General features: G+C 49.9%; 9 protein-coding genes across 9 annotated transcripts; 2 read left to right on the top strand and 7 right to left on the bottom strand.

The window, feature by feature from the left end:
* Positions 1-441: 441 nt before the first annotated feature.
* On the bottom strand, positions 442-1326 carry EI90DRAFT_3012860 (uncharacterized protein; the record flags this gene model as incomplete). Its single annotated transcript, XM_039056601.1, has 3 exons — positions 442-1121; positions 1179-1248; positions 1303-1326. 3 exons carry the CDS (start codon positions 1324-1326, stop codon positions 442-444), a joined length of 774 nt encoding a protein of 257 aa, XP_038921549.1.
* A 3091-nt stretch (positions 1327-4417) lies between these two features.
* On the bottom strand, positions 4418-6292 carry EI90DRAFT_2308498 (uncharacterized protein). Its single transcript, XM_039052859.1, has 6 exons — positions 6199-6292; positions 5878-6148; positions 5569-5667; positions 5428-5503; positions 4637-5362; positions 4418-4577 (listed from the first exon to the last, which is right to left on the bottom strand). The coding sequence occupies exons 2-5, from the start codon at positions 5914-5916 to the stop codon at positions 4662-4664; spliced, it is 915 nt and encodes a 304-aa protein (XP_038921548.1). The 5' UTR covers positions 5917-6148; positions 6199-6292; the 3' UTR covers positions 4418-4577; positions 4637-4661.
* Positions 6293-7836: 1544 nt separating this feature from the next.
* EI90DRAFT_3038588 (uncharacterized protein) lies at positions 7837-8844 on the top strand. The gene is made up of 2 exons (XM_039058871.1): positions 7837-8492; positions 8561-8844. Exon 1 carries the CDS (start codon positions 7912-7914, stop codon positions 8461-8463), a length of 552 nt encoding a protein of 183 aa, XP_038921547.1. The 5' UTR covers positions 7837-7911; the 3' UTR covers positions 8464-8492; positions 8561-8844.
* Positions 8845-10316: 1472 nt separating this feature from the next.
* On the bottom strand, positions 10317-11014 carry EI90DRAFT_3117724 (uncharacterized protein; the record flags this gene model as incomplete). The annotated part of the gene is made up of 3 exons (XM_039063018.1): positions 10317-10801; positions 10874-10949; positions 10988-11014. 3 exons carry the CDS (start codon positions 11012-11014, stop codon positions 10317-10319), a joined length of 588 nt encoding a protein of 195 aa, XP_038921546.1.
* Positions 11015-14305: 3291 nt separating this feature from the next.
* On the top strand, positions 14306-16690 carry EI90DRAFT_3012856 (uncharacterized protein; the record flags this gene model as incomplete). The annotated part of the gene is made up of 10 exons (XM_039056600.1): positions 14306-14430; positions 14579-14774; positions 14846-14958; positions 15055-15303; positions 15345-15418; positions 15601-15731; positions 15822-15926; positions 15967-16094; positions 16147-16238; positions 16566-16690. The coding sequence occupies 10 exons, from the start codon at positions 14306-14308 to the stop codon at positions 16688-16690; spliced, it is 1338 nt and encodes a 445-aa protein (XP_038921545.1).
* A 643-nt stretch (positions 16691-17333) lies between these two features.
* On the bottom strand, positions 17334-18588 carry EI90DRAFT_3038562 (uncharacterized protein). Its single transcript, XM_039058870.1, has 3 exons — positions 18471-18588; positions 18345-18414; positions 17334-18280 (listed from the first exon to the last, which is right to left on the bottom strand). The coding sequence occupies exons 1-3, from the start codon at positions 18519-18521 to the stop codon at positions 17673-17675; spliced, it is 729 nt and encodes a 242-aa protein (XP_038921544.1). The 5' UTR covers positions 18522-18588; the 3' UTR covers positions 17334-17672.
* Positions 18589-21113: 2525 nt separating this feature from the next.
* EI90DRAFT_2308442 (uncharacterized protein) lies at positions 21114-22067 on the bottom strand. The gene is made up of 2 exons (XM_039052858.1): positions 22046-22067; positions 21114-21998 (listed from the first exon to the last, which is right to left on the bottom strand). The coding sequence occupies exon 2, from the start codon at positions 21910-21912 to the stop codon at positions 21274-21276; it is 639 nt and encodes a 212-aa protein (XP_038921543.1). The 5' UTR covers positions 21913-21998; positions 22046-22067; the 3' UTR covers positions 21114-21273.
* A 1509-nt stretch (positions 22068-23576) lies between these two features.
* Positions 23577-24164, bottom strand: EI90DRAFT_3117721 (uncharacterized protein; the record flags this gene model as incomplete). Its single annotated transcript, XM_039063017.1, has 1 exon — positions 23577-24164. The coding sequence occupies one exon, from the start codon at positions 24162-24164 to the stop codon at positions 23577-23579; it is 588 nt and encodes a 195-aa protein (XP_038921542.1).
* Positions 24165-24249: 85 nt separating this feature from the next.
* EI90DRAFT_2308390 (uncharacterized protein) lies at positions 24250-25081 on the bottom strand. Its single transcript, XM_039052857.1, has 3 exons — positions 24804-25081; positions 24334-24562; positions 24250-24259 (listed from the first exon to the last, which is right to left on the bottom strand). The coding sequence occupies exons 1-2, from the start codon at positions 24945-24947 to the stop codon at positions 24410-24412; spliced, it is 297 nt and encodes a 98-aa protein (XP_038921541.1). The 5' UTR covers positions 24948-25081; the 3' UTR covers positions 24250-24259; positions 24334-24409.
* Positions 25082-26504: the final 1423 nt, after the last annotated feature.

The following is a 26504-nucleotide window of genomic DNA, read 5'->3' as shown; positions in this document are numbered from 1 at the left end:
ATTGTCATATTGCTATGTTGGAGGGAATCTTTCGGGCTCCTCGAGAAAAGATGTATTAGGAACGAACACGAACTACAGGTCGACAAAACAAGTGAGAAAGGTCACTGATTCTATGTTAGGATATCAGCGTTCATCGACGGTTACCGGGTGGCTACGGACTGGAGGGACGGTTGGGGAGTTGTGAAACTTTGATTGACTTCATGTAATTCGTGTATTTTTCATGTTACAGTCTATGCGTCTAGGTCAAAGGAACAGTTACATGGTTCTCCATATCGTCTACGTATCTATTATTCTACACACCACACGAGAAAGGCAAAACAAAAACAGAAAGCACGGAGCCAATGAAGTTACCACAGCAATTGCGAACATTCGGGGCGAATCGAGGGCGGGGAATCAACTTGGCGTGTGGTTCACTCTTGATCCGCCACTACCCACATCGGGTTAGAAAGGGACAAGGCGATATCCCAACCCCTGAGCCAAGCCTCGAAGCCAAAAGACAACGCCCTCATTCTCTGTCCGCCTGTCCTGTAAGCGATCAAGAATTTCGGGTGCGACGATGGGCGGTAGTGGAGCAACTATGTGAGAGGGACCAAGCCTAGAAGGCCAGGCGGTCTGATCGGGGATCGCGGTATGATGAAATGTACCCAACAACATAGGGTTCGTATCGTTGAGGGGGAAAGCCATTTCGGAGTCGGGGGAAAATTGGGGGAAGGATGGCATCATGTCGGGAAGGATAGGAACAATGGAAGTAGACCCCTCCCCTGAACCGTGGTCAGAAAGAGGGAATAGGGTTTGTGCTCGGAGATCCAGGGATTCTTCATTGAAGTTGACATCACGCACAGATGACCCCATTGGAAATGGATAGGGAGGCTCATCAGCAGTGTTAATGTAGTCCGCTGGGAAAGTTGTAATGGTAGACGGCATAATAGTAGACGGCACGGCATGGGGTAGACCAGAGGGCTCTTGGTTCCCAAGTACATGATGTACAGGAAGTGGGGTTGTGATCGACAAGGCGGCAGTGGGCTGGGCGGGGTTCCCTTCATCAGCGGTGCTTTGGCTCGTCGAATCTTCAAGGATAGGCTGCAGATCTAGAAGGAGCCTGCGAGTCTTTGGGAGACGTGCTACATAAGGAAATATGAGCACGGTATTGAACGAACTCTTAAGGTATTATCGCGAACCAATCCCTGTACGCCCAGGCTCAGCTAGCCTTTTAACTTCAAGCAAACACTCCCGGGCCCTAGCCGATCTCTATGGATCATTCCTTTATCAAGAAGTCTATCAACGCGACAGGGACAAGCGTACCCTGACAACACCAGGAATCGCCATTGGGCAGGCGATGCATTCAACACGCATCCTGCTACATGGGTCGCAAGGTCGGGAATCTGGGGACTCGGTACATCCCTAGGATAAGTCCAAGGAAAGATAGGTGAGAAAGGTTTTTGTCACCAAAAATGCGACATGGATGCAGAGGTCGAGAGCTCAGACATTCGCCCTAGGCAGGTGTGACGCCGTTAGTGTCTTCCGTGTTGGGCTCTAAGTCATTTTTGAGCTGCTCCAAGGGAAATGAGCAGAGCAAGAGTGACGACGTCAAAGTCAGACAGGCTCGCCGGACCCGGTGGTAAGATATACATAGATGTTCGCAACCAGACATACCTTTCCTCTTAGTCGACAGACAAGACAGCGTGAAGGCATCAAGTCGAACTTGAAGTATTTTGGTGCAGATGATTAGCGAAGTGGGGGACAAAAGATGTTTCGACTGTGGAAGATTTGAGGCTTGACGCCTCGAAGCTTTAAACAATCCGTTTATGTTGTGTTGGATGGGCCACCACAATCAATAAGTAGTTGGGAATCCAAGTCATGTCCGTCGAGAATGACGCCAGGGGCTCAATTCTCCGACCCTGTGTTTCCAGCCATGTGTTGGAGCATCAGCGCTGCGCACAGAGATACTTGCAGTGTAGGCCAGTTATTTTGGCATGAGCGCTATATAACGGACCCTGCCCGATGATCGCGAGGGGCCAGTCACTCAGAGCTTATACTGCATCTAGCATCGGGCCGGATCTTGATATCACAGCGGTTTGCAGAAAAGTCGGCCATCTTGAATTTATCGGGTAGGTGATCCTAGTCATTCACCCTCCTAAACGGACCAGGTTCAACGAAATAGGATTTCCTTATACGGGTAAGCGGCTTAGCGCCGAGGTCCAATCGCCCATGCAAGCAACAAGGGGGTGTACAATATTGGCAATTGGTGCCAACCCAGCGCTATTGCTTCTCCTACTCACAGTCTATCATTGACCACTGTTGGCACTTGGCGTGCTTGATTGGGGGACCCAGAGAGTGTGAGGGGCGCGTGGAAATCGGCCGGGTGTGCCAGGGAATGGGTGGTGGGACGTCCGGGCACGGAGGGAGAAGCGGAAAGCGCGTCAAAATTGGCGTTTGCAGGGTGCGGCGGCGCTGGAGGGTGCTGAGGGGCTGGAAGGGGAGTTGGAGCGACCAAATGTGGTGAAACTGGCCGCTTGGGCCCGGATGACTTTGGCCCAAAAATGCACCAGTTCATGAACAAGTCGCGCCTGCACAAGCGGACGCGCGATTGCATGAGGCTGACGCGAAATAGGCGGTTGATGGCGCTGAAATGGGCGGTTTGCGAGGGAAATCGGCTGGGATGGGCCGGGAGCACGTCAGGATGGTGCTAGAAGGCCTCATTTCAAAAAAATATGAGGCGACGGCCTCCTTGATGTGTTTGAAATGTGAATCAAACTTAGCTAGTCGCTCAATCACAAAACCCCAAGCCAGACGTATACCCCAGTGATGCTAGGGTGACTAATTGCTGATGGCGCAAGCGGTGAGGTGGTAAACGGCTGCTCCTATGGCCGAATCATAAGCCCTTCGCCTCTCAATCGTCTCCATTGTTAGTTGCCTCCATTCCAATAATAAAACCAGTGGTGTCGGATTACATTTACTGCATGAGCACTGAGCATCTGACGCCGTCGGTGGTGCTGGCAGTGAGCCCATAGAGGCGACGATATCCTTTGTACCAGACTCAAGATGTTTCCCCATAATGACTGGACAAGACAATCGGACGTTGTGAACGTGTTCAGGCACTTCTATACATTTAGGGGGTATCATCGGGGTTTCCCTCAAATAAGGAAATCCTATTTCGTTGAACCTGATCCGACCAACTTTTTAGGAAGGTGAATGACCAGGATCACTTACCCGATTCAAGATGGCTGATTTTTCTGCAAACTGCTGTTAGGGCGGGGTTTCGGAGTAATTCATGCCCGAACCGCTTATTTTTGTATGCATTGATCGTTAACCTCCATCTTTTGCTGTGGGACTGATCTCGGAACGTCTGTTCACGCATAACCATCCCAAGCCACCTCACATGGCTTCTTGAAATTTGAAGGCATCAAGACTTGTGTCCGTGCTGTTACAATTGCTACCTTATCCACCGGTGAAACACACGGACTCAAAGTGTAATTAACCTATCCTGAATTTGCGACAGCGCCGCTCAGCATGGTGAAAAAGTCACCGGTATAGATTGATGGTGACCTAATGATGTTTTGGACAATTGTACCCAACATCGACCTGATCGATGATCAACTATCGACAGTCTCTGCTCATCCCGATCAAGCGCAATAGCAGACAATGCTGTTTCGGATCACAAATGATAGAATACAATGTAAGTACGGATGCAATCTAGCAGAGTTCTTCGACTTGACATCCATAGGATGCGTCCGCGTTTGGTCAAGTGGGTTGGGATCAAAAAAATGTCATCATCTGCAGCAAGGGCCAATTACTTAGCGCAATTGGATAAAAAGCTCACAAGGTGATGGCCACTACACACTGCTATCAAGACATGATGGAGAGCGATGCCGCAAGATAGGAGCGATGAAATAGTTGGGACCAGGACTGCAGCTTGGAACTCAGCATATCACCCCGCGATCATGGCGCCCGCGCTCAGCCCTCACGCGATTGCTTTAATACACCATTCGGGCATAATTGTTATCCATGGTTAGCGCGCAGACAAGGTCGTGCCAGTGAGAGCGGCCGATGGATATTGCGTGATATGTTCACGTCATGTCACTAAAGTGGACAGGCAGTGTTTGTCTATGCAGTCCGTAGATGTGGCGTACGCATTCAGCACCAAACTGCCTAAATTGGTAAGGTCGGGGGCGGATCAAAGTGCGGGGTGTCGGCAGCGTGGGCTTGGAGAGGCCGATATATTGGGTGTACATCCAGTTCAGTCGTCTAACGATCAAGTGCACGAGTGTATTGCATGAAAACTCTGATGGGAATACACCGGCACCGTCTACGGTTCGAATCACTTCGACACATGCGAGGATTTGGGAATGACATGAATGTTTACCATTTCCCTCAGCAGAGCTGCATCGTAGGCGAAGTGCTCGAGGAAATGACAGGTGACAAGTGTGTTGAGAACAAGTAAATGTATTCGCTATCCTGAATCTTCGAGTGCTTTTACAGACTCGCGATGAATGGACATGCTTTCGACCACTGTGCTTACATGATAGCGTAAAGTCCCAAGCTACTGATGACGTTACAAGAAAGGGTACACAGAATCGCTACCCACATGAATATTCATGTCATCATCGAGTTGCGCAGAGAAATAGAAGGTACTTACCCTCAAAACCCTCAAATGAATGCCCCTATACAAGAGTACTACCGCTGGGAATGGCCGCTCCGCGAGGGATGAGGCAGTATCCCATACTCCAAGCAAGACTTCTAAGGCAACTCACAGCATCCTCGCTCCAACTCGCAGTGGCATTTCCCAGAGTCTCACCACGAGTTTCGTGTGAGGAGGCCTCTGATTGTGAACGAAGCACAGTAGATGACCCCGCAAGCTCATAGTTAACAGTACTGTACGAGATGTTTGGCGTCAGAAAACCCCAATTTCCGCCGCAGGATGTTCTCTCTTGGATGGGAATCACTTGCTCGAGGAGGGAAGTGGAGCTATGGGAGATAGACTCACTAGCGGAAGAGCTAGCTACAGGATTGGGAACGTGAAAAGAATAGGGGACTGAACCAAAATCCAAGAGGGGTGGTTCATCGATGTTCCCGACGTATTCGTACAATCCCAAGCTAGAAGGTGGGTAGAAGGCTGCAGGATCATTAATAACTGGAATATTCCCGAGTCCGTTTGTCTGTGGAACTGCGATGGAGGATCCTTCGTTGGCTGAAACAGTTCCCACCTGGTTTACCCATCCGTGCGTTGTGGTTGGCAATACCACCGCCGGCGAAACGATAGCAAATGGTTGGGGGATTCTCGCGCCACCCGTAGACTGACCCGCCGTATCTCCGGGGCTCGATTGCAGAGATGAAAGGAATTCTCGCGTTTTGGGGAGCAGTGCTATTGAACAGAGAGAAATGAATAAGTTGTATATGGGACGACAACACGCAGAAACAAGGACGTACCTATCTCAACACACCTGGGGTCGCCTGAAGCCAAGGCCCTGACTTCCTCCAGACACTCCCGAGCTCTGATCGATTTCTAAAAAAGTTGTTCTCAGTACTTCGCCCATCATCCGGACCTTCGCTACAATCGCGAACGCGTACTTTGACCACATTTGAAATCTTTATCGGGCAGGGGATGCATTCAACATGCATGCGTTGGCATGCATCACAAGACTGGCGACCTAGGGGCCGGACACATCCCTACAAAGTTATGAAAGTGATGTTGAGCATGAAACTCGTTTGCACTAGTCATGATTTTTCGGATGGTGGGGGCCATAGAGCAAGTGTCGTATATGTGACGAGGCCAACAGCCCGTCGGAGGCACGATGCATCCTGACTGGTGTTATGACGGAGTTGGCCTCCTTTTTCCAGGGATTCGCGACAGTGCGGAACGTATTGAAAGAGACGCACTTTTCCTTTCAGTCCACAGACAAAACAACGCGACGGCATGGAATCGAAGCGATTGAACAATCCAGGGGATGTGCGAGGCTGAAGGGATCCACCCTTGAAGACTAGGTCTATATATCTCCCAAGGGGATGACATCCAACTCGCCGGGAAATTGGAGGCTATCGCAACTGTTCGATTGAGTTGGCAGAGGCCGAACTCGCAGCGGTCCAACGGGAGAATGCACGTTCAACTGCCGGCTGGAGATGAGAAAACCGTCTTGAAAGCATCCGGGGTCTCATCGATGGGGTCTTAAATTGGCTAAGGCTGATAAGCAATGAACTCACGAAGTGGCTAGTCACTGAACCAAGTAAGTTCGATTTACATGAAGGGAGGATGTGTAATACAGAAAGACCCCAGGTCCAAGATCAGGGTCTTACGTAAGCCGGTTGCAACCCGCCTGCGGCGTGTCCTAGGCTTAGGGGGAACAGTACTGTCAACCTGATCCTGTGTGCATAGGGGGGCCTTTCACCATTGTATTAATAAGAAACGAACAAGCCTAGTTAACATTCTCCGACTCGGAGGAGGGTCCCGCCTCGTGTCCTTGCACGGTTGGGACGTTCGTGTCGTTCGATTGCAATGGGATCAAATGGGGATGGCGTAGGGCTTGCCGCACCGGTGGCCGGTTCACTCCAAGCTTCATGATAGGTCCTAGGCACCGTATCATTGATCCTACCACGTCCACGGCCGCATCGGCGCATATGGGGCACGCCAAGGCAGGGGGTTAAGTATTTACCTGCCTCGAGAAGCGGGGATCCGTTGCGGGTTCGGTGTTTCCAGATTCGATCGGCGACATACCGCCGCGTAGTCTAATAATCATCAAGCGCTGTCTTTCCATGCAATAAGCTCCACGGCTCCCAGCTCGTAGAGCCATTCGACCATACCTTGTCTTTTTGAGTCCCCCCGAAATTCCAACTCAAAACTTGCGTTTAGCCTCTCGCAATGGCCAAATGAATTCAACTTTCGCGACTTATTTTTACCTAGGATAAGACTTTCCGTTGAGTAATATACTGAGTCTCCGACTTTGAATGGAACTTGCCTTTAATGTTTATTAGCCATCCATGTCTGATTCGTTCTTGAATCGATTAGGGCATCGTGTGCATCAACTTGTGTAATTGATGCCATCTTTCGAGCCGGTGTCTGTATCCCGATTTTTGCGACATCAATATCGGGTTCGGTTGGCGGGACCCGCTAATTTAACTCGGACGGTGAGTACTGAAGTCGACATGTTAATCGCCAATTCGAACTTCGCCCAATCTTGATCGATACCTTGGCAGATTAGGCGCCAATTTAAGTTCGGGCATGTGTGGGAAAGATCATCACAAGCGCAGATGAGCAATCGATCGGACATCTGCCGATCCATATGGCTCTTGCGGCACTGGAATTAATGCTCTTTCCGCTATGCGTGATGAACTATAAAGTTTCTGTTTCTCGACAGTTGGCGCTACAGTACGGCAACTAAGAGACTGTTGCATTGGGGTCTGTCCCTCCCAACATCGCCTCCGCATGTCAAACTATGGGAGATGGAGTCGTCAACAATTTTCTTGCAGGTCCGAGAACATTTGGCATACCATTATCTCATGCCGAATACATTTCGTTGGGGGTTTCCGGCGTCCATCCCGAATTTGGCACCGCTGCTTATGACTGCGTCGCCACCTCCCAAATCACCTTCCCAGTGCCCACCATTCGCTCTGTCCGCTCCCATTTTTATGGGTCTCAGTCATTTGGCTCATTCAAATGGACGTATCACTACCACCTGTGTACTATCTGTAAATCTAATGGGTTTCTCATGACGCACTCCCCAAGTCACTTCTCTCACCACAACTGTTGTTCCGTTTCGATCATTCAACTCCGATGCAGCTGAAATTTTTGCCCTCTGCAACGCCTCCCCCATTCACTCCGAACCTAGGCTGGAAGAACAATGAATCTGTTGGGTTCAAGCAACACGAGATGTATTATGAACCCCGTGTCAACGGAACAAGAGATCACCGACTCTACACATGGCACGAGAAAGCAAAACAAGCACAGAAAACACGAGCCGGAAGATCTCTAGTAGTAATGCGGGCAGCCACACACCGCGGAGCAAACTGAGTCGTAGCAGCAATTCTGAGCATCTACAAGTTGGTAGATCAAATGCGGAATCAACTTACTCGTACAACAACCACATCAACTCAGATAGGGACAAGGTGATACCCCAGCCTCTGAGCCAGGCCTCGAAGCCAGTAAACAACATCCTCATTCGGGTTCGTCTTCATCCATCCATCCTGTACACGGTCAGGGGTTTCAAGCGCAGCTACGACCGGCACATGATCGGCGATGCGAGAGGGACCGGATCTGGAAGGCCCGGCGAGCTGCTCAGGGATCGCGGCATGGTGGAAGGTGTCCGACGACACAGAGCCCGAATTCTCGAAATGGAGAGTCATTTGGGGACTAGGATTGAATCCGGAGAAGGGCAGCATCATGTCCCGCAGGGAAGCGGGTTCTTCCCCCAAACCTGCGTGGCTCTCTTGCATATGACCCATCGAATCCTCGAGGACCGATTGAAGTTCTAGAAGAAACCTGCGAGACTTTGGAAGATGTGCTACATACGGAGACAGATAAGTACGATCACGGTGTCGAACGGGAGGTCTTGAGGAGGCATACACTTACCGATCCATGCACGCCCAGGCTCAGCTAGCCTTTGAGCCTCACGTAAACACTCTTGTGCCCTGGTCGATCTCTATAAATCATTCCCTTTATCGAGAGTGTCTATCAGCACGATAGGGGAAGGCGTACCTTAACCTCACTGGAAATTGTCATCGAGCATGCAATGCACTCAATCCGCATCCTGTCACATTGACCACAGGATTGCGAATTCGGGGACTCGACGCATCCCTAAAAGCAAAGTGAGTCTCTTTCCTTCGTGTCATGACTATCTTGGAGAAGACAAGACTTTCTGTCACACTATGTCACGAAGATGTGACGGGGAACTGGCAACTCTGCGAATAGACATGAGGTATGCAAGTTGAGAAGCCAGATATTCCCCCTGACATCGCATCGTTATCATTTCCAGGTCGAGCTCTCCAATCGAGTGAAATCATTTCGTACTCCAAGGGAAATGTTCACGAAAGGAGGACCAGGAATAATAATGCCAAGTTTGAATGGGAGTTTGCGGAGGGTGGTTGAATGCTTATTGGGGACACACCTTTCCTCTTAGTCGACAGATAAAACAGCGTGAAGGCATCAAGTCGAAATGATGAGGATGACTGGTGAAGTGTTGGGTGAGGGGACATACCTCAGAGGCTTTATTTAACCGAGCTAGAACGCAGCGTTTCAGTACCTTGAAAGCGAACCTTCCAAACTTTGACCGGGAATAACGTTTCCAAGTTTGGGAGCTGCGGTGGGCACTCGCCGACTGAATTGAAGGCCGAGCTCCCGCCCCGCCTTCATAGCGAAATCTCGACTATGTATTACGATTCAGTTGCAAAGTTCGGCGCCCACGCACACCCTCGCGATCCCCTGAATAAGCTATTAACTGTCAGTGGTCTACAATATATAGAGATTGTGTATGTACATGTTATCCGCCATATAATAAAAGCCTAGACTCAGGCTCCCTACGGTTGGCGTGCACGTCGTGATGGTTATGCATGGGCGGCTAACGGCAAGTCGCGCGAATAAGTATCGGGCGATCGTACCGGTAGATGTGACCTGAACGTTCAATTGAGATGTGCGAAGTTGGTAGGGCCCCAGGCAGAGTGTGAACGCTTATGCTGCTATCCCGAGCAAGGCAGAGCAACGAGGTGGGAAGGAGGAACTGAGCGGCTACCGTATACGAGGGGCACCGTCAGCGGTGACGAGCTCAGAGCTAGGGAGGCTGCGCAGAAGATACAAAATTGGCGATAGTTCCATGTGGGTGAACTGAGGGAGAGTGAGAACTTTTTTACAGTGCTTTTAATTGCACAGTTGTCAAATTAGCCACAGCGAAGGCGGATAGATCGACTTCAGTTCCAGTTTAGCCATCCGTGATTTGAATTGATCAATGGCAATATCTGCAGACTGGACAACATGAGTGGACGAGCACAAGTCTTCAACTTGCTTGGAACATTATCTAAGGGAATGCATCGTCCACAATCCAAATCACGTTTGGTAGGTGCGAGAATTCCAGATCACGAGCCTTGCTCTACATGTACATACTCGAAGATTCAACGTGGTGCAGATCATCCAAGTAACAGAGCCACCCATGATGACACAACCGAACCAATCGGTCACCGGATTGTGCAGAGAAAAGAAAGACACAAACGCTCAAAAACATGAAGTGAAGCTCCTATACAAGAGCACCACTACTAGGAATGGCAGCGCCGCGAGGGATGAGGTAGTATCCCATACTCCAACCCAGTCCCCTCAACCAGTCCACAATATCCTCGCCTCAATTCGCTAGAGTTCCGGCGCGAGCTTCATGTGAAGAGGCATCTAATTGTTGGTAGGTCGCTGTAAAAGGGCCAGCACTTCCATGGTTGGCAGTGTCATTCCAGTTGTCCGGCACCAGAAGATCCCAATTCTCGCTGTAGGATACCGTCTCGTGGTTGGTGGCCATTGGCTGGAGGGAGCCAACATGTAAGAGGGCCGCTTCATCAACGGTTCCGACATGTCCAGATAACCCCAAGATAGATAATGAGGCCCCATCAATGGCCGGCATGTTTCCGAGATCGTTTGCTAGTGGAAGGGCAGCGGACACCTCATAGGCCGAAACAGTATTCATTCTCCCATTCGTGAGTCCCTTTGGCAAGACAGCCGCTGGGGAAAAGATAGTAGTCGCTGCAGGGACTATCAGGTCAGCTACAGGCTGAGTTGCTGTATCGAAGGGGCTTGATTGTAAAGATGAAAGAAACTGTCGCGTCTTGGGGAGCAGTGCTATGCGACGAAGAGAAACGGAATAAGCACTGCATGGGACGAGAACACATAGAAAATAGAACCGCCACATACCTATCTCGACACGCCTAGGATCGCCGGAAGCCAGAGCCTTGACCTCTTCCAGACACTCCCGAGCTCCAGTTGATTTCTATGTGGTTGGTCTCAGCCTTTGTCCACCACACGAACGAGAGCTGCAACGGACTCCAATAGCATTGGGAATCTTGATTGTGCGGGACGGGCACTCAACGCGCAACTGTTGACAGGCAGCACAGGATAAGTGAATTGGGAGCTGGACACGTCCTTAGAAAGTTGTAAAGGTGGAGTTAGACAAGGACCTTGTTTACTCTAATGATCGTTTTTTGGTAGGCAGGATCCCAGCCTCTAGTCTTTTGGATGGCCTAGGGCCATTGACCAGTGCAACCACGGAGTGACCCGACCATGCGAAAATGACGATCCTTCATCAAAGAACGCACCTTCCCTTCATCCTCTTAAGGTGTTCTACATAGTGGCGACATGAATTGATTGGTTTTGTTGTGGAGGTTTTTGAATTGAAACATTGACCCACAACCGTCAATCGACAAACTTTTCCCACGAACAATGGCATATCGAAGCTATCTACCCTGAAACCCGATCTGGATACCAACCTGTAGCCTGGCCTCAGTGGGCTGTAGCATAGCTTCGGTTATGAGCAGCTCCTCAAGTGCAGTGAACCGGCAGTTTTGATGATCCAACAAGAACACGACGACGGCCCCGGCCCGCCAGCACGTCAACTGAAACAGCCAGTATGTCCGTGCTGTGCTCACTTTACGGCCGTTGCTAGAATGTTACTATTAGCCAGTCAAACAAATCTGCCGGCTCATCGCTGCGGGAGAGAACGGTTCCGTACCTTTCGCTCAATACAGGCGTTGATCCGCTTTCACCTTCCCCAATCTCATCTTCCACACACATTTTTCCCGTCAAGCTCGTCAGTCTTCAGTCCCTACCCCTTTCCCCTTTTCAAATGGCTTGCCTGTGATTCTGGTGCCATCTCACAACACCAGGTTCAACACACGCGGGTGATTTGCTCTCTTGCCGCTTCATCTCTGGACTTGGCACTCTTAGAGAGCTGGTGTGGAAACGTGGTCTCGCACAACCGGTTTATATAATTCATAGCAGCTCAAGCTGCTTACACGTGCAGGGTCCTTTATAGAAGGTCAATATGGCAATTATAAGTAGAGTGAGGTGCTGTGCTACTAGGCACAACGGGTGCGTTTCGACATCGGTTCCTGTAACACGCTCCCCGACCGCAGCTGATCGGATGCTAGCTGAAGCCTTAGAATACTGTGTATCCTGGACTAGCCCACGTTGGATGATGAGAATCCACGGGGGGTCGAGGACTGGTTCACAGTGTTGGGCATTGATTTCTGCGGGGGCGCCCACACTATCTGGCGGTTGGGATGAATTGGGTGTATTTGAACCGTATCAATTGGCCACAGAGATATAAAAGTGTGATACCGCGCGGCCATGCCAGAAGCTTGCTAACAGGTGGGCGCTTATCGGTGTATGTAAGTCTCGCAAGTCAGCCTCTTGAGATGTCTGGACGACAAGCGATGATAAATAAATTTCGTACGGGTCGCAAGGTAAAGAGCGTACCAGAGCCTGAGCGCTGCGCGCAAGCGCAGCGCACGCGCGGGGATGAAATACATTATTCAACAGACTCAACACATAAGACACGTCTCTGAAGCATGCATGTGTAGCTCAGGATATCGACTAGGAGGTCGCGAGACTCGCATAGAATTCATGATCGTGTAAGCGCTGTACACGTGGGGCGGCTAAGATAAGTTCGTGAAGGCCGCGCGTCAGCACCTATTATATATAGGTCGCATTGCCTAAATCGGTCTAGCGCGAGTAATCCTATGACAATTAGACAAGAAGCCCTTCTCCAGCCTATATGACGTCCGTGTTCTAATTATAATCTCCGGATCAAACTTTGGACTGCACATCCAAGTCGCGAGGAAAGAATTTTTCAAGGATTTGGCGCCAACCTTGGGACCATATGCGATCAGGAGTTGGACAGATTTCTGAAGAGTTGTCAAGGCAAGAAACTCGTTTATTCTAGTAACAATGTCGGCGATAGGGCATACATTTGCCACCCCGAGGTCTCAAGTTAACAGCCTGTTGAAGGCCACCCGTCACAGTTGATTCGTGAAAGCTGACCGATTAAAACGAGAATCCCAGCAGAACCCCGCGACAGAGCAGGAAATCTAGCCAGGCAAGACTGCATCCTCAATTAGGTGAAGCTGTCGTGCGTCAATCCAAGGTGAGTAAGCATCGAGGCCGAAACATTTCAACCTACGAGGCACCTCCCTGAAGCAACCTGAATGAGGTACTTACCCCCATCTTCGAACTATAGGTACTGGCTCATGTGGTGGACCTATTGCCAAATAAATCCTTCTAATAATAATCTAGATTATGCATATAATGTGACGCACAAAATGGTTTCGGCACCTCTGAATCACACGTTCATGCTATTCCTCCCGACCTGCCACGCCACCGCCCAAACTTTGCCGGAGGGGCTGTGTGACTGAAAAGGCGACCCATGCCCATATTTGACGGGTGGTTGTGCCATTGGAAATCGTCGAGGATAGAATGAGGATGATGGAGTGTATAAGCCGCCACGACTACAAAAGTCGTCACTGTCGAGTGGCGTTCGCTAGTCATGATGACCTCAAGCAGCGTCATGCATAACATTACGAAGTCATAGAGCTGGAGTACTGCCGATGCCGAAGAGCACGACTGAATTGAATCCGGAAGTTCTTACCGAATACAATTGTCGTTGTGGGGCATCACCTTCTCTATCCAAATTGCCTCTCCATCATTCACTCCGGAGAGAAACAATCATCACGCGTAAAATTTCAAGCTGCGCAAAGCGCTTAAAAGATACGATTTCAGACAGAAATATTGCCGATTCGTGATTAGAATGGGTTTCTCATTGCCAGGTATGGTTTTTGGCCGATGTACGTTATCTCGCATGGAGTGAGATGACAGTGCCGGCACTGATCATTTTCTTATCATCCTCCCTTCATTCCGCATCATTCAATTCGTTATTTCCATTATCGCCCGGCCCCCACCCATGTACAAGGCATCTTCGTCTCCCATTTCACGCTCAATTCATTCTAATCATCATCTCCAGGACTTATAAGGTATCAGCGCACTCCAACACAATTCGGTATGTCGGACGCTCACCTAGGCAGGATCCCAGCCACTACTAAAGTAGAACGCTTGCCCATCTGTGAAAATTTGGTAGACACAAACGTTTATATACCAGCCGCCTTTACTCTACGCCACAAATTTCAAGATACGGACTTTCCCTACAAGCACGCACATGGAAGCTAAGTTGCGATGCAGAGGATTCCTTGTGGGGAGTTGGGAATCTAGCGCCAGCAGGACTCGTCCTAGTCCATTTCTATTTTGAACTCAGCAGCACATCTCATGTGCTCAATATCATTGACATCACTTGCATGAATGCTTATCGTTAGGACTGCTGTACTTCGTCTATTCGGTAACAGATGTATCGCCGCATTTATAGAGAATGGGGGACGCTTTGAAGGGGTAGAAGTGGCTAAGGATGAAGTGGCGACGCATAGTATGTAAGTTGGGTGGCGGGCGCCTTGAACTCGTCCCAATGCTTGTGCGCTGCGGGCCTGGACATGATGTTGGACGGCGTTCAATTAGTTGAGGGGTGCTGAGCCAAGGTGTTCGGAGAGTGTTCTTACACCGAAGGGAACATGTCACCAGGGGAGAGGGGTGTGCAAGCTGGCGTTGTTGGACACGCCTGAGCAATCCGGAGCACGTTGAGTTGATACTGAAGTCCGCGGATCTCTCACCGAACCAGGTACTCCAGATTGTCCCTGACCTGCTTGGAGCTAAGTCAGCGGCTGTGTCTGAGCCTAAGTATGCGAAATGCGCCCTCCGTATCTCCCAGCAGCTTCATGTAAGCATCCTGAGCACCAAATATGTTCATAGTTTTGTTCCGATTTACCAGGGTCCGACCCACCGACCTAGTGCGGCCTCGCAGAACACGTCGGATGCATCGAGTTCAACAGAGTCGGCAATATCCTCACCCGCGAGGCACTTCCAATGAAAGATCTCCGTTTGGGGGTTGGTTGCGATCTTGGGTGTCTCAAAGGAATATGATCTTATCAACCATGTCGGCGGCAAGCGGAATCCGCGGGGTCCTCATCGGGTGGCTGGATTCTGGTTTACTTTGCAAGCACTAGCAAGGCGCTAGTAGCGCTCGTGAAAACTCCTGGCTCCAACGTGTGGAAGTTCAGGGTAATCCGATGGACTGCAGAAGAATCAAGGGAATCACTAATCCCTAAAAGAGTCGAGATGAGTAACAGTCAAGGTTTACCAACAAGAGGAGCCCGCCCTGGTCGGGTACAGCTCACTGCACCTAGCGGACGGAGCCGAGCCAGCCCTGCTTCCGAAGCAATGTTGTTCATAGAGACGTACACAATATTGTGAGTGCACGAGGCAACATGTTTAATTGGTTCACTACCAGAACTCAAGAACAACCGCTTTTGGAGAGCAGAGGCAGTGCGATGCTAGTTGACAAGTCGATCGCCTTGAGACCAAGTAAGGAATCGGATGACTAACTAACACAGGTACGAGAGCAAAAAAAAAAAAGACGCGCGAGGTCGCGAGCCTCACAAGCACTCGAGGATCGAACTTATGGCGCGGGACATCCAAACACTGAAGCCATTGGGGATAGAATCGGCTGGCTTTCACCAATAATTCATCGTCACTAAATCATGCAGAGAAAAGAAAAACACTTACGCTCAAACCATTAAATGAAAAGAGCGCCACCATCGGAAATGCTGGCTCTCCGAGGGATGAGGCAGTATCCCATATCCCAAGCCAGATCTCTAAGCAAACTCGCGACGTTGAAGTGTGGATAGAGGGCTGTAGGCCCAACATCTCCATAGTTAACGGCGCTATGCGAGTGTCCGGCACCGGAGGATTCCGATTCTCGTTGTAGGATACCACCCGATGGTTGGGAGTCGCTGAGTGGAAGGCGGGCGCCAAGCTAGGGAAGATGGTCTTACTAATGGAGAAGCTTGTCCCAGGAGTGGGGATATGGGTGGTATAAGGGGAGCCGACATGCAGTAAGGTGCTTCATCAAGAATCCATATGACCCCGACATAGAGGATGGCGCCTCATTGATAACTGGCACGTCTCCGAGATCGTTTGTTGGCAGAACTGCAACAGACATCTCGCAGGCCAAAACAGCATCCATTTGGATTCCCCGTCCGTGAGTTGTGTTTGACAGGTGGCCATTGCGGGGATTCTCGGGTCAGCTACAGGCTGAGTTGCTGCATCTCCGAGGCTCGATTGCTCCGATTTCCAATATGCAATAAACTGTCTTGTGCTATCGAACGAAGAGAAGCGGAACAAGGTATGCATGCAATGTCAACACAACAGAAAATGGGGACCCATCACATACCGGTCTCAACACGCCGAGGACGGATTATGCACGGTCCCATGTTTTATAGTTACGCTCGTGGTATTCAGCACCTTGAACCTCATCCCGAACAAGTTAGGTTTTCGATTGACCAGAACCATAGGTACTGGCCTATGCGGTGAATGAAAAATATGTGATCCGTGGGTGAGTCAACACATTTATTTCGTCACCAAACAGATCCCTTTCATGACTGAAATTAAGAAATGAGACGCACTAAATGACTCTAGATCTAAACCATTCATGCTATTCAGTTTTTTCCAGTTCGCACGAAGCGGACGCTTTACGTGGAGAACCTCGTCGCTACCTTTCCTATCCGTGACGTTATCGTCCGAACTTCGCCTGAGGCTAGCGGCAAGGATATGATCAGAAGTTTGAGGATAGGGTGAACCGCTGGGCCTCATGCTGTTTTCCGCCAAAATTAGACAGTCAGGACCCAATCAATAAAGCATGAAAATAATCTGCTTACATTCATTCATCCCAGGGCCCACCTTCAGAAACAGATCACTTGGTCTTGCAATACGAAAGGTTCTCCAAAGGGTGGCCGGCCACCTTACTGAAAAACCGTTCTACCTGGCCCCTGTCCCGGATCGCGCCCCCATTGGAATTGTCGAGTCTCCGGAGGACAGGGTGGGAGTTATATTACAAAGTCACGGAGGCTGGAGTCCGGGAGTGACGGCTTCATTTAGCATCCTGTGTCTGTGATGGCAGGTGCACGGCCAGGGCTGAATCGAGAGATAGAGGAGATAATTGGCCGTAACTCAATTGCACTTAAGTCGTCATGGTCATTCAAGGTGGCGGATGCCGAAGAGCGCGATTAAATTGAACCGCCTGACGGAAAGCATGAGACTCTTTCACCACAAACCCTTATGCAGAACCCCATCTAACCTGCGAAAGCCATAGAGGGTTCCACCAGAATTCGAAATTGAGGGCGGCCTACTCAGAATCCGCGGACCAGCTTTGCGATCATCCAGCTTTGATCCAGCTCCGATGCCAGGATCCCAGCCTCCGCCACACTCTTCCCTCCTCTTGTAACAATTTAATCACCCCCCACCATTCACTCCGACTCTGAACCGAACCAGAAGAAAAGCAATGAATCTTTCTGGCATCAGGCAACAACGAGGTGTAGAAACAAACATCGCCACACATCTAGCGAGAAGAAGAGATCACCGACTCTACACATAGCATGGGGAAGGCAAAACAACACAGAAAACACGAGTCGGAAGACCACTGGTAATATGCAGACCAATCACACACTACGGAGCAAACTGAGTCATAAAAGCAATTTCCGAACATTCAAAGTGGCGAGGAATCAACTTGCACGTACAGTACATTTCTCAGTCCAGAAGAACTGCCGCTGCCCACATCGACTCAGAGAGGGACAAGGAGATACCCTAACCTCTGGGCCAGGCCTCGAAGCCAGTAGACAACATCCTCATTTGAGTTCGTCTCCAACCACCTATCTTGTTGACGATCAGGAGTTTCAAATGCAGCAACGATTGCCTCTGGATCGACTATGCGAGATCTGGAAGGCCCAGCAAGATCCTCCTGGATCACGTTACTGTCCAACACAAGGTTTGAATTCTCGAAATGGAAAGTCATTTCGGGGTTAGGGTTGAATTGGGAGAAGAGCGGCGTCATATTAAGCGGGGTAGGATCAATGGAAGCGGGCCCATCGGGTAGGGTTTGTGTTTGGAGGCCAGGTAGCACTTCTATCTCCACAGGAAATGCGTGGGGGGGCCCATTAACAGCTGATGCGGCGTCGATATAGTTCGCCGAAACGGCTGTAGTAGGCAGTTCACCATTGGGCAAGTCGGTGGGAGCTTGGCTCTCTAGCATATGAGGTGCTTGAAGCAGAGCCGCCACCGGCAAGGCAGCAGTGGGCTGGGTGGGGCCTCCTTCAGCTACGCTTTGACCCATTGAGTCTTCAAGGATTGATTGCAGGTCTAGAAGGAACTTGCGAGTCTTTGGAAGTTGTGCTACATACAGAGACAGAGAAGGGTGATCACGGTGTTGAACGGGGTCTTGAGTGATCATACACACCGATCCATGCACGCCCAGGTTCTTCCAGCCTTTTAACCTCACGCAAACACTCCCGGGCCCTAGCCGATCTCTGTGAATCATTCCTTTTGTTAAGAGAATCTATCAACCCAATAGCGGAAGACATACCTTCACCTCACTGGATATTGTCATCGGGCAAGCAATGCATTCGATCCGCATCCTGTCACATGGAACCCAAGATTGGGAATTTGGGGGCTCGATGCATCCCTAAAAACCGATGTGAGCAACGAGCTATGACTGCCATAAAAGGAAGTCACAACTCTGTGACAATTAGTGACATAGTAAACAACATAAAACAAATCCACGGTCTGAGCAATGCGATATGTCTATTACCACCTCCTCGACCTCCCCCAACCTCCAGACAGCCGCAGGCTGTCCAGTGAATGTTATCATGGTAGGTTACACAAAAAAAGAAGAGAATGGAAATGGTTGACGGAGGCAATGGAAGTGGTGGAGGCTACGAGCCCAAGCCAGGCATCTCTGACATAGACATGATGGTCCACACCACAAGGTGAGAGCCAAGCCAAGAAGTCAGATATCCCCCTGCAGGCATCATTGCACCATTGTCATTTCCACGCTGGGTTCTCCAATCGAGTGAAGCCTTGTTGTACTCCAAGGAAAATATGCACATGCGCAGCGGACCAGCAAGAGTTTGTGGTAGGTGGTTAAATGGTTAATGGAATCTGGGGGAACACACCTTTCCTTTGAGTCGACAGGTAAGGCAACGTGAAGGCATCAAGTCTCAGGTTAAAATGATGAAGATGATGCTGGAGGGGGGTATTTATGATCAGGAGAGAAGATAATGATATATATGGAGAAGTGTGAGGAAGAAAACCGGAATGGAAATAGCACGTCGGAGCCAAAATTAAGGCTTCTCAACAAAGTCCAATATTCATGATCGACTTTCCTTTCTCAGCCCTCAGCAAAAATATTTATTTATTTTGTCATTTTATTTTACACCCAAACCGGTGATGACATAAGCTAGCTTTACCCAAATGGGTGATGATGTGAGCCTAACCCACTAGGAGGTCGCGAGGCTCGCATAGACGTCATGATCGTATAGGCATTACACATGTGGGTGGCTAAGATAAGTTGTTCGTGAACGCCGGCACATTGCCTAAATCAGTCTAGCACAAGTAATCCTACTACAATCGGACAAGAAGTCCCTCTCCGATATATATGACGTCCGCGTTCTAATCAAACTTTGTGGACTGGACGCGATAGAGAGAATTCTTCATGAGTGACCGTATGCGATTCAGGAGTTGGACACATTCTGAAGAGCTCTAGTAACGATAGGTATTTGCCACCATGAGGTCTCAACGAATACAAACGGCCTGTTGAAGGCCACCCATCATGGTTGATTCGTGAAGTTGACCGATTAAACGGGAATCCCAGCAGAACCCCGCGACAGAGCGGGAGATTTGGCCAGGCAAGATTGCGCCATTAGGGAGCGTCCTCAATTAGGTGAAGCTGTTGTGTGTCACGTAAGCACCAAGGCCAAATAGAGGACCATTTCAACCTACAAGGTGCCTCCCTGAAGTGAGGCTTTACCAAATAAATCCCTTTAATAATAATCTGATTAAATGATGTGATGCACAAAATGATTTTGGCACCTCTTGACCAAACGCTCATGCTATTCAACTTTTTTTGGAGAGGGCGTGGCGGACACTGCCACTACCCCGGACTTGCCACGCCACCACCCCCTGACGCCACAAACCAGAGGATTATGCTTTAACCTGACATCACCCACCCGCCCTTCCTATTTTCCCATCCCAATGACCTCACATGTAAACTCGATGTAGATTACAGTAGGGGTAGCCGCACTGTTGCGTCGTCACGCGACCGCGGGGTAACAAATCAGAGTACAACAACAACAACAACAACACCGCCCAAATTTTGCCTGAGGCTAGCGGCAGGGATAGGGTCAAGAGTTTGAGAGTGGGGCAAACCGCTCAACCTCATGCTGTGTTCTGCTAAAGCAAAATCAAACAGACATGATCAGGACCCATCAATAAAGCACAAAAACAATCCAGTAGTCCCTTGAGATTCACGCGGGTACGCTTCCAACTCTGCACCCACCGCTCTGATGTCGCCCGAACGTACCTGTTCCCTACACCGAAGGGTAAGACGTGGCTGGGGGTGGAGGGTTCGGTAGTGGAGGCGTCAACTTGAGTAGCGTTCACTAGTCATGATGACCTCAAGTATAATATTGCGAAGTCATAGAGCTGGAGTCCTGCCGATGCCGAAGAGCGCGATTGAATTGAATCAGGGCCCCGGCCACTTTAGAACAGCTTTTGCTTCCATTTCGATCATCCGACTCCGAGTGCACTAAATTACTGTAGGATTACGACCACTAGTTCGTCCCATGATGTCCCACGGATTGAATTGAAAATGAAGACATTTGAATTGATTTGGGCCTCCGGCAACTCCCGGAGCACGTGGGAATGAACTACTTGGTCGTATTCCTACAGTACCTCTTCCATCATTCACTCCGGGCTAAACTAATGCGGATCGCGTGGAATTTCAAGCTGCACAAAGCGCTTAGAAATAGCTATTTTATCGGTCTCAGTCATCTGGTCAATTGGAATTGACGTACATCTGTGGCCGATTACTATCCGTGATTATAATTGGTTTCTCATTGACACGCTCCCCAAGTCACTTCGCTCACTACAGCTATGCTTCATCCAACTCCCATGCCGGCGCTGCTACATGCATTATTTTTTCACTGTAAAACTCCCCCTATCTTTCCCACATTTACTCCGAACGTAGGCTAGAAGAGTAGCAGTGAACACCAAGCAAACCAAGCAAACCGAGTCGTAGCAGCAATTCTAAGCATTCAATCAAACACGAGGAATCGACTTACATGCAGCACATTTCTCAGTCCGGGGGAACCGCCACCGCCCGCGTCAACTCAGAGAGGGACAAAGCGATATCCCAACTTCCAAGCTAGGCCTTGAAGCCGATAGGCAGCATGTTCATTTGAGTTCGTCTTCATCCCATATTTAGAAGGCTCAGGAATCGCAGCATGATTGAATGTGTCCAACGACATAGGGTTCGAGATCTGGGAACGGGAAGCCATTTCGGGATTAGGGTTGAATTGAGAGAAGGTCGGCATCATGTCGAATAGTGCAGGGTCAATCGAAGCGGGTCCTTCTTCCGAACCTTGAACAGGAGGGAATAAGGTTTGGGTTCGGAGATCCAGCAATTCTTCATCAAGATTGCTTTCATGCGCGGGTGACGCCATAGGAAACACGTAGGGAGGTCCATTAACAGCTGACGCGCCACAATATAACTTATTGGAAAGGCTGTAGTAGATAGCGAGCCATTCGGGCAAGCCAGTGGGCGTTTGGCTCTCCGGCATATGAGGTACATGAAGTGGAGTTGTCATCGGCAAGGAAGCAGTGGGCTGGGTGGAGTTTCCTTCATCAGCTGCGCTTTTGACCCGTTGGATCAGTTGAAAGCCTGAAAGAAGCCGGCGAGACTTTGGAAGAGGTGCTGCATACAGAGACAGAGAAGTACGATCACGGTGTCGAACGAGGTTTGGAGGCATCAGACATACCGACCCATGCACGCCCAGGCTCACCTATACTTTGAGCCTCACACAAACACGCCCGGACCCTAGCCGATCTCTATGAACTATTCCCTTTATCAAGAGAGTATCAACGCGATAGAGGAAGACGTACCTTGACTTCACTCGAAATTGTCATCGAGCACGCAAGGCATTCAATCCGCATCCTGCTAGATAGACCACAAGATTGGGAATTTAGGGAATCGACGCATCCCTAAGACCAAGGTGCGTAACTGGAGGTGGTCATGTCCAAAAAAAAAACGAATGCGAAAACAATGTTTGTGACTACCGCGAGGGAGGCAGTCGTCTATGCGTTTAACAACATAGACACGATGCTCCGCCACTGCAAGCTGAGAAATTAGATATCCTCCCCGCCTTGAACGGATGTACTCATCCAACGCTTGGGGCTCATGGTGCGCTGCGGGCCTTGGACATGATGGTAAACGGCGTTCAAGGGGTGCTGAGCCAAGGTGTCCGGACAGTGTTCTTACACTGAAGGAGACATGTCACAAGGGGAGAGGGGTGTGCAAGCTGGTGTTGTTGGACACGCCTGAGCAATCCGGAGCACGTTGAGTTGATACTGAAGTCCGCGGATCTCTCATCGAACCAGGCACTCCAGATTGTCCCCGACCTGCTTGGACCTGGGTCAGCGGCTGTGTCTGAGCCTGAGCCTAAGTATGCTAAACGCGTCCTCCGTATCTCCCAGCAGCTTCATGTGAGCATCCTGAACACCAAATATGTTCATAGTTTTTTCCCATTTACCAGGGTTTGACCCACCGTGCGGCCTCGCAGAGCACGTCGGATGCATCGAGTTCAACATCGTTACCTTGGGAATATATCCTCACCTGCGAGGCACTTCCAACGAAAGATCTCCTTTTGGTGGTTGTGAGGGTTGGTTGCGATCTTGGGTGTCTCAAGGGAATATGATCTTATCAGCCATATCGGCGGTAAGCGGGATCGGCGGTGTCTTCGTCGCATTAGCAGCTGAGCAGCTTGGGGGGGCGGGGCTGGGTTCTGGTTTACTTTGCAAGCGCTAGCAAGGCGCTAGTAGCACTTGTGAAAAGTCCTGGCTCTCCGATTGCGCCAACGTGTGAAAGTCCAGGGCCACCCGATGGACTGCAGAAGAATCAAGGGAATCACTAATCCCCAAAAGAGTCGAGATGAGTAACAGTCGAGGTTTACCAACAAGAGGAGCCCTGGTCGGGCACCTGGCGGACGGAGCCGAGCCACCCTTGCTTCCGAAGCAATGTTTGTATAAAATGTGAGTGTACGATAATTAGTTCACTACCAGAACTCAAGAACAACTGCCTTTGGAGAGCAGGCGCGGTGCGATGCTAGCCGATAAGTCGATCGCCTTGAGACCAAGTAATGAATCGGATGACTAACTAATACAGCACGAGAGCCAAAAAGGAAAAAAAAAAAAACAAAAACAAAAAAAAACAAAAAAACAAACAAACAAACAAACAAGATGCACGAGATCGCGAGCCTTACAAGCACTCGAAGATTGAAATTGTAGTGCAGAATATCCAAACACTGAAGCCATTGGCTTCGATGGCACAGGATAGAATCGGCTGGCTTACACCAATAATTCGCTGTCCAAGTCACCAAATCATGCAGAGAAAAGAAAGACACTTACGCTCAAACCATTAAATGAAAAGAGTGTCACCATCGGAAATGCTGGCTCCCCGAGGGATGAGGAAGTATCCCATATCCCAAGCCAGATCTCTAAGCAAACTCGCGGCGTCTCTGTCCCAATTTGTACCATTTCCGGCGGTTTCATCGCGAGTTTCATGCAAAGTGGCGTTGGAGTGTGGATAGAAGGCAGTAGGTCCAACATCTCCATAGTTAACGATGCTATCCGAATTGTTTGGCACCGTAGGATTCCAATTCTCGCTGTAGGATACCACCCCACGGTTGGGAGTCGCTGGGTGGAAGGCGGGCGCTAAGTTAGGGAAGATGGTCCTACCAATGGGGAAGATTGTCCCAGGAGTGGGAATATGGGCGATATAAGGGGAGCTGACATGCAGCAAGGGTGCTTCATCAACAGTTCTAACAGATCCAGATAATCCCGACATAGAGGATGGGGCCGCCTCATTGATAACTGGCACGTCTCTGAGCTCGTTTGTTGGCGGAACGGCAACAGACACCTCGTAGGCCAAAATAGCATTCATTTGGTTTCCACATCCATGAGTCGTGTTTGGCAGGTCAGTCGCGGGGGAATCGACAGTGACCATTGTGGGGATTCTTGGGTCAGCTACAGGCTGAGTTGCTGCATCTCGGAGGCTCGATTGCAAATATGAAAGAAATTGTCGCGTCTTGGGAAGGAGTGCTATCGAAAGAAGAGAAGCGGAACAGGGTATGTATGCAATGACAACACGGCCGAAAGTGGGAACCGTCACATACCGGCCTCAATGCGCCAAGGATCGCTGGAAGCTAAGATCCTGATCTCCTCCAGACACTCCCGAGCTCTGGTCGATGTCTACGGGGATGTTATCCCTTCGTTCGTCATACCACCACGATGACGAAAACACACTCTGATCACATTGGGAATCTTCATTGTACAAGGCATACACTCAATGTGCATGCGTTGGCATGCATCACAGGACTGGAGGTTTTGGGCCTGGACACATCCCTGGAGGGTTGTCAAGAGAAATTAGGCAGGTCTCTGGTAAACGGAGGCCGAAAGCAGGCATAACAATTTGGCCAAGCAGAATACGCCTTTAGCGCCTTCCAAGCCGAGCATCCTCGATCAGGTGAAGCTGTCGCGTGTCCCTTAAGGTGGGTAAGCATCGTGGGATGAAAAGGGGACTGGTGTCCGGGTGAAGATGGAATGTAGAGAATTTATTCACGCTATGCTACATCGAAGAGCGCACCTTTCGTCTCAGCCGACAGACAAAACACCGTGAAGGCATGGAATCGAAATGGTCAGGGAAATCAGGAGAAGTGCAAGGCCGAAGGGGCCCATCCCTCAAATTGAGTCTATATACCTCTGGGAGGATCACGACGAGCAGTGACATCCATTGATGATATTGAGGGTTCCTACTGAATTGGATATCTTGGTGTTTTAACGTTAAATTCCCTTACACAGCAGTTGGTTTGTGGTTGGGGTGTCGTCTCAATTCATCCTAGCCCCTGTTTTCGGGATGGCCCGATCGTCCGCAACCTCGGCGGCATGTGGATAATAATGTCCCGATTCTGATATGTCGCAATCTAATTGCTCCAGGAGCACATTCAATGTTAGCACAATTCTCGTAATCAACTTCGACGCATTTCATATCACAGATGAGGAAGGAAGGGGCCCTTGCGCAAGCAGCATGCCGCCATGCAATTCGTATGATTCAAGTCATGGCACCCCCAAAAACGACAACGCCCCAAAGCAGCAAGACAACACCAAAAGGGAACGCAACTGCAATATCTTCAAGGAGGCTTAATTTATCGACTGGCACTGTGGCAATTCTCGTCGCTGAGGTGAGAATGCAGCATACATCCTTTTTGGCACCTGTCTATAGGGTTTACGCACAATTGCTGAGCCCAATAACCGAAAAATTTCTCTTTTGTATTTTCCTTAGTTCACGTACTCTGAACTGGGGTATGGTTTCTTGCTTGTGGAAAAGGTTTGTTTGTTTACCATGGTGCACGTCGGATTGTTTGGGGCGCATATTATTCCACTGCCTGCTTGTCGCAATGTTCTTTGACATCAGGCTTACATTATGGGAGATCCTGCCGCTCGGCCTTTCCAAAAATGGCACTTAGCGGTCACGGAAAAAAGAAGGCGACTGACTACATCCTGCGGGACTTTTTGGCGATGTTCCCCTCGGTACACTCGGAGAGATGTACTGGTCTGTGCTGTGTATAAGTACGTGCGCACTCCTTCCTATACCAGAGTAGAAGCCCAGTATATCAATCGAAATGCTATGCTTCAATGCAAGATCAGCGCTTATGACTGCGTTTCCCTACTGCAGTTTGCCAAACAACGGCTATAGGTGTGACGTTGGATTGTCATAGCCCACGAGAGGGAAGTGGAAATTGATGCAAGTGTTGGATGGTGATCTCCGAGTCCACGGGAGCGGAAATAGGCACATTGTTTGGCAGCCAGGGTTGTGCTTGGACTGTAAATCGGCCACAGGGAACTTGAAGACGAGGTACCGTGCGGCCATAGCAGAAGGCCGCAACGAGCTGGTTATCTGTGCACCTAATCAGCTTCTTGAGATGTCTAGCGGGCAGGGGACAATACATTGATCCATGGGGTAAAGAGTGTACTATGGGCCTGAGCGCTGCATGCGTGCAGAGAGCAGCGCGCGCGCGCGCGCATGAACGGACCATTCAAGTCTGAGCTGATAAGGCGCTCACATATTGTGTATATGTGGCTCAGCATATCAATGTTACGAGACTCTCATGGACTCCGTGACCATGTTGGCACCCCGCGCGGGCGGCTGGGGTGAGTTGATCAGGTACGTGAGATTGCATCAGGTTGTAAGGCCTAGCAATTTAAATGCCGCGCGTCAGCACTTACATACTATGGCTCCAAGTGTGCCTGATTGCCTAAATTAATCTAGTAAGATGACGTAACCCCG

This window comes from Cantharellus anzutake (assembly GCF_015039405.1).
Source record: "Cantharellus anzutake strain C23 chromosome Unknown EI90scaffold_6, whole genome shotgun sequence".
Lineage (NCBI taxonomy): Eukaryota > Fungi > Basidiomycota > Agaricomycetes > Cantharellales > Hydnaceae > Cantharellus > Cantharellus anzutake.
Note: the sequence above shows the minus strand (reverse complement) of the source record. Positions and strands in the feature narration are given on the sequence as shown.